Here is a 10,790-nt window from a genome sequence, read left to right as displayed (position 1 = left end):
GATGGTTCATCAGCCAAACCTCAGCAAAACCTGAGGGAAACCAGTAAGGAGATTGCGATAGGCTAGGATTCTATCGAGGGGGGAAAAATTTACTCGTAGATGCAACATGCCAAGCAAACGGATGTTGTTTCTGATCCTGCAGCAGAACAAGGTAGTCTTGTATGGAGAAATTATCTCAAGAAAGCTAGCTCGGAAGGGTTTGTGGGGCGGAGGACAATGATAAGCTGATAGAAAAAGCTGCGGTGAAGTCTGTTTCCTTTTACAAAGCTGTAACTAAGTCATCTACAGAGGTACATACAGCAAAAAGTCTCTGATCTGTCACATCTCTTCTAAAGGTTAAAACTTATACTTTAATGATACATGTCATAACATAATTGGAATGCTTTGTATGCTTCCAGCTAGACGACGCTAGATCGTGCGTCAACATAAAAGACACATATCCCTTCATTTATATGTATATTCGTTTTTCATCTATTTATTCGCTTATATTTTTTCATTTACTCTTTCATTTATCCATTAAACTATCTATGTAACCATTCAACCGTCCGTGTGTTCGTCCACATGTCCGTCCGTTTGTCTGCCTGTATATCTGTACGTCTGTCTGTCTGTCTGTCTGTCTTTCTCTTTAATTAGATTGTTACATGTCTTATTATCTCGTGCACCTATGGGATTTTTTTTTATTGGATCGTTACGCTAATGCGTAGCTTGCATTTAGGATTCTTTTTTTATTAGATTGTTTCATTAATATTTCTTAAACCTTGAGGATTATCTTTTATTGAATCGTTACGTTAATACCTCGCGCACTTATGGGATTCTCCTTCACTCGATTGTTAAGTTGGTATCTCGCGCATTTTTTGGATTCTCCTTTTTATTAGTTTGTTACGTTAGTATCTCGTGCACCTTTAGGATTCCCTTTCACCCGATTGTTATGTTAGTATCTCATGCACTTTTGGATTCTCTTCCATCTGATTGTTAGATAAGTATTTCGTGCACTATTAGGATGCTCTTTCATTGCATTGTTACGTAAGTATCTTGCACATTTTTAGGATACTCCTTCATTCAAAAGTTACGTTAGCATCTCGTGCATTTCAGGATTGACTTACATTCGATTGTTTCGTCAGTATCCCTGCACCAATAGGATTCTCCTTTATTGGATTGCTTTGATAACATCACGCGCTGGATGGATTCTATTTCATTTATATCTTGCACACATTTCTTTCATTTGAAAGTTATTTTAGTAACGTTTTTTAATCTATCCTAATGTTTGTGTCTCACTTTTAGGATTCTTTTTCATATGAATGTTACGTTAGAATCTCGTGCACCTTTATGATTCTCCAGTGTTTCATATGATTGTTACGTTGGTATCTCGTGCACTTTCAGTATTCTTTTTCACTGGATTGTTACGTAAGTATCTCGTGCACCTCTAGGATTTTCTTTCAAAAGTTGTTACGTTATTATCTCGCTTACTTTTAAGACTGCCATACATTCGAGTAATAGTTAGAGGGCTTTTCGATTGAGTGTCGCACAACCAAAACCAACGTTATCCCAACGGCAAAGCAGAGGAAAGGAAATTGCTTCTTATAGCCAATGAGAAGCCGACGTAAAAACAAACAATCCGACCAAGACGCGGGAAAACGGGGGTCATCAAGTCGTAATTGGTTTTAGTCTTGCATCTGATTGGTTGAGTGGTGGCGTGAGTTTTCTGGACCAATCAAAGAGCAAAGTAAAAGAAAACTAATGCAATCTCAGATTAATTTCGACACTCAATTGAAATTTTCTCTCTAGCGTGAAAATGAATAGAATTCAGACGTCAGGGTTATGTGGCAGCAATGTGGCCGCTTGCGACGGATCGACATCTTTCTCAGAATTCTTCTCAGATCTTTCCACGGTCTCCAATGTGGGCTTGTAACGAGTCTCGTCCAGATACATGCTGAGTAATGCCGCCACAAGAGCGTTAAATCCCATGATCCCGTACGGAAAGATTGGATGGATTCGTTGCTGAAAAGAGAAAAAACAAACTTGATCTTCATAATTTGTTTTCTAGGGTGCCACTCTCACCGCAGGGAGTCAAAAACAGTCGATAAAATGCTCCAATTTGAAAACGCGTAGACGGTTTTAAGCTTGGAATCAAATCGATTTGCCCTCTGGGGATGCTGCTATTTTAGTGGCACTACGTTGCCATCGTGTTGTCGCTAACATAGTTAACCCTTTCACCCCTGAGAGCGATTAGCATCTCACTTCTCCTTACAATATCACACTTGAGTCAAACATTAAGGTCACGAGAATAAAGGAAATGATCACCAACTTAAGAAGCTCTTGATTGCTTAACAAATTCTCCTTGTCAGCAACTTAGGAAAGGTAAGAAAACAGTATGGAGAATATGCATACTGGTGCTAGGGTTTAAAGGGATGATCCTTTCATTATAGTACTCAGTAGATTACTGAGCGTTGCTTCGTCTATCAAAGCGTCAGCTCTTCAAAACTTGCTGGCGCAGCTCATGCAGCTTTAATGACTTGTATGTGATCATTCGATTTCTATTTTTCTAAGGTTTTTCAGCAAAAAAAGAAAAAGAAAACGGCCCACGTATGCTTTCTGTGGCTTACCGTGTATATAACGTATGAAGAACTGAATGATCCAATACCAGCTGCAGCTTCTGATGTTCCCAATGCAATGTTTCTTAGGTGAGGAATCAATATTAGAAGGGTCGATTAAATATAACTAACCATAGAAATCCCTTTAGATTCGAACAGATTCTAAAAATTCGATAACCTAACCAGATTAGGCTATCGCCCCGACAAGCTTTGTTTGGTTTGGCAAAGAAATATTCTAGTATAGACCTGCAGATGTAAGAGCTAGGAATTTTTAAAACGCTTTGATATTTTGAAGTCATTGTAGCATCGATCAATAGCTTGAAACAAAATCCACAAGTTTCCTTGAGGATTAGACCGGTACAAACTCTTACCTAATAGCTGTTGGAAAAAGCTCCGTTGTATACACATAAAGACCATCGAAAGATATCATTATCCAAAACTTGGCCCAGACCAGCGACATGATGATTTTACCGACAAAGAAACCTGTTGAAATGACAATAAAAATTGTTGAATATGTATCAAAATTAAATACAAAGCTGACATTTATAAATCACCAACATACTTTACATATTAATGTCTATTAACATCATGTTAATTAGATTTAACTCTCTGGATGGAGCTCATGATTTATTCTGTAAGTGGGCATGTAGATGCTCACTCTCATTCTTGAACACCATCAACAAAAGTCAAAACTTACCCTTGTTGGATTCGTCATCTGTTGTCAAGAGAACGGAGACGGCAGCACCGATAGCAGTAAGGATCATGGGAATCATAACACCCTTTTTGCGTCCAAATCTAGAAGAGGTTAGCCATGTTTCAGCACTGGTACGTTTTACACGGGCTGAAAACTAAAACCAGATTATATTGCTCAACCCCCACCCCCCCCCCTCCCACAGTATCTTTAGAACCTTACCCCCTTATTTATCGAATGGCTATGAAAAACAACTCCTAGAATTGGAAGCCTGATTGAAGCTTTAAGCGTTTTCCTGTTCATGCCTCTGACATACAAATCAATAGCATTGCCGGAATTTTTTTCTAACCTGTTGTAAATCCAAATGCCCGCCGTAATTGCTGGAAGCTCTGTGACACTGGCTAAGAAGAAGTTAAAGTGCATGCTTCCGCCAATGTAGGGTGCGCTCATGAATACACCATAATACACCATGGCATTAGCAAACCTAGAAAAAAAAAAACAAAAACAAAAAATACAGAGTACTCGCTCTGAGTTCAAGGCCGGGACGGTCAGTATTTCCTTCTCTCCACTCAGAGTTTATCTGGGTAAAATAAAATTGAGACAAAAAAATCCATGGAGAAGTATGCACTTGCCATGGAGAAGCATCTAGTTCAGAAGGAAGAAAAGCCCTGCTTTCCTGGTGGTAAAAGACCATTAGGTTGGCATGACTCTTTGACCAAACGAAACTCGCTTTTCAGAGGTAAACATATCTCTGAAAGTTCCCACGTTTCCTTGCGTAAAACGAGGCGAATGTCTTCTCCACAAATTTTACTCTAACATCAGTATACATGTTCTTCATACTATTTTCCATACATTTCGTATAATCCTTACAAGGAGAATTCGTCATAAAATCAAGAGCTTCTTGAGTTCGTGATCATTTCTTTTATTCGCATGACCTTAATGTTTGACGTGATCCTTAATTCAGGGTGACACTGTTAGGAGAAATTACATGCTTATCGCTGTTAGGAGTTAAAGGGTTCATGGCTGAACTGTATTTCCAGACGGAATCTTGACTTCTGTCGATGCAAGTTCCTCTGAAGTGAGGGTTCGGTAAGGAGGAGACAGTAATTTGTCTGAAAACCAAATCACATTTAACAGTAGTGGCATATTTTCAATAGCTGAAATTCATGAATCTATTGTTTGAAGGGATACATGACTTCTCCTTGATCTAGCTTAGTGCGCAAAAGGGAAATGATAATTATTTGTGATTTAAATATTTCTTCCGCTCACCAACAATACCACGTGATCACGGTCTTAATAGCCATCTTGCGTGAAACAAACAAATCCCGGATGTCTCCCATTCTCTCTTCGCGTATTTCTTCAAGTTTGATTTCCTCCATTGAAATGTTCTTGCCATTGACGCGGGCAATTCTTGAGCAGAGATTCGTAGCCTCCTTTGTCTTCCCTTTTACAATCAGCCAGCGAAGAGATTCTGGCGTAATCCTGTCACAGAGAAAATTACAAGTAGTAGTATTAGAAGAAACACCATTTTGAGGTAACTTATAAGATATCATCGAGCTAAAACTAAGAGTGAAATTTACATACCGATTGTGAGCAGTGAATATCACGGTGGAAATACTTGAACATGTAATTATTTAATGAGGAACAATTCATAACAGTTATTTATCAGATACTTACCAATAACAAACGCTCATGGCCTCGAATAAGTTAACCTTCTAATCGTGGAGTGACAAGCATTTAACTTCTTCACACAAAGGGCATTATAATTAGCTCATGATCACCTCAAGCTCTTTGAGGGATCTGGAACTCGACACTTACAAGAAGCCAAGTGCAAGAGGGATTGCTGGTGCCCCTGTGACAATGCACAGTGATCTCCAATCTGGTATGAGGTAGGCAATTCCCGCCAAGGACATCAACGAAATGGTCCAAGAGTACCAAAGAGAGGTTCCCATCATAGCTCTGTGGCGAACGCCCACAAATTCAGAGATAAGTATATAGATAGCAACTATGCCACCTGATGAAGAAAATACACAAGCCCGTTCAGATTAGTGGGGGAGGGGGGGGGGGATGAAGAATGGCGCCAACCAGTTTATCAGCCTAACTGTCAACCCTAGTTTTGAAGAAAGAAATTCTAACTGGCTTACGATGTTATACACTGGAATCACTTTGGTTTGGTTTTTCTATGTTCGATGGAAAACTGCTCTAGGAGTGAATAAACGGATCGGAGGTTACCTTTAATATTTTTTACAGTGCATTTACCTAAATTAAATCCAACAATGAAGCGAAAAAGAGTGAATAGCCAATAGGAGTTTGAGAAAGCTGACAGCAAACTGAATAGTGAAATAAGAAATCCAGTTGTAAACGTGATGATTCTACGGCCGAATTTGTCTGATAAAGTACTGACTGCGGCAGCGCCCGTCAGAGACCCAAGGAAGAGCAAAGATGAAGACACAGTTCCATAGATCGCTTTGTCACACACCAGATCAAACTGTGACGAAAGAAAGAAAACAAAAACTTGACTGAATGACTTTGTTTCCACTTGGCTAGAAGTAACAACTCATAAGAATAACTTCTATTTCCTGTCGAATTCAGGCTGTTCAGCATATTTAAACTAAGTTTTCTAAAACCAAAGCTAAACGAATCAAAAAGCAACTAAAGTGCTTTTCTGATGGTGTCGTAAAGCCATGACCAACGTAATCAGTAGAGCACATTAAAAGAAGGGAAAATACTCAGAGAGCAAATGAGAGCTCATAGTAAAAACAACCAAACTGCCTAAAGCGCGGGTAAACAAAGACGACCATGCCGTGGTTGGTTGGTTTTAGATCTGATTGGTTAAGGGAATGGCGAGTTTTCTGGATCAAAGAAAGTGCCAAGTAAAACAAATCAATGCAATCCCTGATTACTTTCGAGCCCCTATTGAAAATTGCTCCAAGATTTAAGGAAGATGCTTTTTAATCGAAAAGCCTCTCCTGGTTCACTACTGTCTGTACCTGTGTGACAACTGATGTATATTCGCCAACAAATTCCCAGGCTGCTCTCGACATGTTACACCTCAGATTGTAGTTGTCGTCCTCAGTATAAACAATTCCATCCATCTGACACTCGGTGCTGTTTGCAACGCAACGCCAGCCGGGCTCAGCGGTAATGAACGTGTTGATAAGCATCGGCCATGCAAGCCAAAAAAACCCGAGCACGTTGGCGAAGATCAGCAGACGAAATTGATAACGGCCGAAGCTGCCGATTTTTATGAGCACTTCGTCAGCAGTTAATGCCATTGCCTGAATAGGTACAAAAGAAAGTGCTAGAAATTGCATCGTTGATTTTTTTAGAAAATCATGTCGTTTTCTTTATTAGCATTTTAACCTGGACAAAAACTGAATTCAATTTTTAGTCAAAATAGATCCTGGAAATAAGTATAACAACACGAAGGAAACCGAAAGGTGTGTTCTCGATCATTAACGACTGCATGACATTTTAACATTTCGGCCACAAAGAGAAATCGAAATATATAGGACCTGGTATATAGTTCAACCCAAGTGTTTTACAGTATCACTCTAGAATCCGAAATGAAATCCGTTTCCGGTTGACTGTTAAAAATGACCTATCACTAAGGTTAAAAATACAAAAGCAGGTCTGAATGTCTCTGTCACGTTACCGTTGCATTACTCGCTATATGATTACATCATGTATTCTGAAGTTTCCGGATGAACTCGTGCTCGGTGCTGTTCTAGGGAATAAATAGTCAATATGGCCCTAGTATGTCTTCCTTCTTCATTGACTCGCCTTAGCATAACATTTCCATTATGGTACCTTAGCATATCATTTATCCTAGTGGCCACTAGATGACTAAATGAACGCATCATTAACTCATTTCTCCCCATCTAATTATACCAAAAGTGTCCTTCCTTCCCTCCTTCAACAAGCCCCAATCCGATCTGTCGCGTGTAAATACTAAGAATCATCCCGTAGAATCTCACTTTACATCACATCATCAAAAGTGAATGAATAAGTAAATAAATGAAATCATTATTTCTATTATCACTGCGCACATTCGCCTAAGATTTACTTACAATGATTGGGAGTCAAATATAAATCGCTGCCAACACTAATCAAGTACCACCTCGCCTCCGCGGTAAGTTGACAAGGATGAATGCTTTGAAAGTCAACACGTTATTTTAACGTTTCCATTCTGATCTCAAATGTCATTCTTTTTTTCAGCCTGCAGCTTCGTGATTGGTCTAGTTGAAGCGAGGATATCTCAAGATCCTACTTACATTGGGATGGACTTTCAGCTCTCTTAAAAGATTCTAAAAGTAAAGATATGCTATAACTAATGCCTCTAAGGTATCTATTTATTCAAAGTAAAAGTATTATCAGATTCAAGGAAGCGTTTTAAGTGGCGATATCTGTAAGAGTGGTCCAGGGTATTTCGCTCAAAAGTACTCTTGGGAGATATCATTTATTTAGATACACAATTGGATTACTTCCTTTTGTTCGTCGCGCGAGTCAAAATAAGAATGTCAGAGCTGAAAAAAGAAAAAAAAGATGTTAGCGCGCCTCCGGGAGCTTCTAGAATGAGGCACGAACATTAGTTTTTTCTTCACTGATTTTTTTTTTATTCGCGGGACGGACTTCGCCGAAAAGGAGGGCCTGCTTGTAGCCTCGAGATGTTATCGCCGGCTACGCTAAATGAAATCCTGTAGTTTTGTTCTGAATGGTTATACAGGTTTGAATAGCTTAAGCTCTCTAAACTCAAATATAATAGAACAGAAATCAATTCTTGAAAAAGAGTTTCTCATCTCAAGACGTCGACTGAACGCCAGATTTTAGCCGTTTAAAATGTTGAGATTAGTAATCAGTGTGTTCCAAAAGTCTAAATCCAAGATTTATGAAGCCACTAATATTGAAAGAACGGTCGGAGTTTGCTCAACATTCTAATTTTCATAATTCTGCCGTCACCAAAAGTTTGAAAGCAATTCAACTGGAGTTTTTTTTAATGGTCTGTTCTGGACTTGCGAAATATCTCCCAAGAAAGAGAGAGTACTTTTGAGAAACTTCAGGCAGCTGTCTAACGGGTGTTTTTCAACAAATTATGGCGAATCTCTTAAAAAACACATATCAAAATTGAAATGCTTTCCAAACTCCTTAGATATTACACAATTTGGGAATAGAAAAGATTTGCGGTGTGTTACGAATAGCGAGCTTACTAACTTTTGAAATTTTCGATGTCGCAAGAGGTCAAAAACTGGGTCTTTTGCAGCTTTGATTATTGAGAGCTCTCGAAAACAATTCTTTTAATATATTTCCAGAAACCAATGTGGTGATTTACTTACTACCATAGATAGTTTAATGGGCAAAGTTTGGGGCAAAACTTCTTTCCGTTGCGAAATACCTTAGACAACTCTTACTCAGATCGCCACTTAATAAGTTTGTTGGTTAAGGCCCACGTTTCAATATTTTACAATAGATTAAAAAATGGCCCTTGGGGATCTACCACATTCTTGATTAAGCTAGTTTTCAAATCTTAATTTAATATTTACATTAGTATAAAAGGTTTTTTTAAACTTTATCATAAAACTGAATCTGATGTTTTGGAGCTGTGATTAAAAACTCCTAAACAAGCTGTAACTTGCTTCAAAAGAACACGATTTCCACTAATAGTGGGTGTAATCTAAAATGATTGAGAGAAAACGTTTCTTAGAATATGTCCATTTAGAATTATAGTCTATTTCTTTAAAATTGATTTTAAAAAAATAACCCTTGAGGGTCTATCTCATCCTTCATTATACTAGTTTTCAAATCTTAATTCAATATTTACATTAGCATAGAAAGTTTTTTTCCAACGTTATCACAAAACTGAACCTGCTACTTTGGAGCTGTGATTAAAAACTCCTTAACGAACTGTAACTTCCTTCAAGAGAACACGATTTCCACCAATAGTTAGCATAATCTAAAATAATTGAGGGAAAACGTTTCTTGAAATGGGCTATAAAACATTCTTTTTGATATCTGAAATATTTAAACACTTGCTATAAACCAAAAATTGAACAAACTGGTCCTATTTTAGGCCAAAACCATGTTCAATCCTTTTCATGAAAAAGTATCGAATTGATATACAGAACTGCATTTATAAAAAGTTACAGCTCGTCCAGAATGTCGCTACTCTCTTCAAGTCATTATCCTTTCGAGAAAGCACGATGATGTTATTCGCATTCCCTTCAATTTTCATTTGCTTCCAATAAAGAATCGTATTATCTGTTCAATACGCACAAACTCAACTGGGATTAACAGGGTCTTTATTACCTAAGAATGTGCGCGATATCGATGCTTCCCCAAAGGGCTTGTAGATAGAAGGAAGAGTATTTTTTACAGATTTTCACTAATACCAAGTTGATTATTCGCTGATCTTAAAGGGAATTCTTACTTCATATGGGAACTGTTCGCTCATACTGGTCCGGCGTGGCGTGAGAGGTCCTATCACTAACCAAGTGCTCACGTACGCGTGTGGATAAATGTCGAGAGGTTTCGCCGACATAGTAGGCATTACGGCCCGCACATAAAAACTTGTAAACCACACACGTACGGAGCCCACGAGGGATGGGGTCTTTCACATAAAAAATATTGCCCATTTTAAGAGATGAGAAAATCAACTTAATATTGATGCTGTTGCCATAACGCTTAACAAATTGGCGAACCCTTTTTTTGCGTGAAAACAGAAAAAGGGCCAATGTAAGGCCCATAAAGGCTCATAACTTGTTTATAATTTTCCTTGTAAATGCATACATTATTCTGTTACTATTGTTTGTTTTGTCCAATCTGCATTTTGTTATACAATTTAAATTAAACTTTGTTCTTTGTATTATTCAGAACTAAAGATGACAGAAGAACTGTCGAAATACGTTTTACATAGCTCATCCTTCTTTACCTTGAGCATTAATTGCGGAGGTACCCTAATCTTGTATGTTCAAGGGCCAAGGTGAATGTCCTGGATTATTCTTATGCCGAAATCCGTATAGCACGTGTTTACATCACCCTAACTGTATATCGTGTAATCCTCGCTGTCTTACACGAAGGTGGCAAAAAGGTTTTAAACGTGACGTGATGTAGCCCAAGCTTATTCGCGATGCGTTAATTTTACAGAAAGGCGAGGTGAGGTGAGATCTGAAGCTTTTTCTTTTTAACTCGCGACTCGTGAATACACAAATAAATATAAAGTGAATTTTTCAAAATTTCGCCCGTGAAACAGGCCCAGTACCCACTGATCCGAGCCCTCTTCTTTGCTAACCTCTTACACCTTCTCGACATCTTGCTCTTCGGCTGAGCATTTTAAACAAAATTTTACTAAATTCTCAAAATTTAAAACCGAAAACACGATTTAGAGAGCAACGTGAGAAAAATCTTCACCACTTCCTGACGGGAGATTTGCATTCTTATTCCGTCCTTAACCGATATAGTGGCGGCAAGGCCCATCACTAACAATTATTCATTCCTCGCTTAAATTACAGAAA

At 38.4% G+C, this 10,790-nt stretch overlaps 1 protein-coding gene across 2 annotated transcripts; it reads right to left on the bottom strand.

Moving 5' to 3' along the window:
- Positions 1-453: 453 nt before the first annotated feature.
- LOC113668441 (organic cation transporter protein) lies at positions 454-7,602 on the bottom strand. Of its 2 annotated transcripts, none has more exons than XM_089201520.1 (10): positions 7,353-7,602; positions 6,273-6,560; positions 5,542-5,770; positions 5,101-5,296; positions 4,552-4,764; positions 3,632-3,766; positions 3,289-3,386; positions 2,963-3,074; positions 2,604-2,676; positions 454-1,998 (listed from the first exon to the last, which is right to left on the bottom strand). In XM_089201520.1, the coding sequence occupies exons 2-10, from the start codon at positions 6,555-6,557 to the stop codon at positions 1,804-1,806; spliced, it is 1,536 nt and encodes a 511-aa protein (XP_089057646.1). In that variant the 5' UTR covers positions 6,558-6,560; positions 7,353-7,602; the 3' UTR covers positions 454-1,803. The 2 variants fall into 2 exon arrangements, with proteins under 2 accessions (XP_089057646.1, XP_089057647.1); XM_089201521.1 differs by lacking the exon at positions 7,353-7,602 and adding an exon at positions 6,938-7,281.
- Between the last annotated feature and the right edge of the window lie 3,188 nt (positions 7,603-10,790).

The sequence above is a fragment of the Pocillopora damicornis genome, chromosome 3 (assembly GCF_964200805.1).
Source record: "Pocillopora damicornis chromosome 3, jaPocDami1.2, whole genome shotgun sequence".
Lineage (NCBI taxonomy): Eukaryota > Metazoa > Cnidaria > Anthozoa > Scleractinia > Pocilloporidae > Pocillopora > Pocillopora damicornis.
Note: the sequence above shows the minus strand (reverse complement) of the source record. Positions and strands in the feature narration are given on the sequence as shown.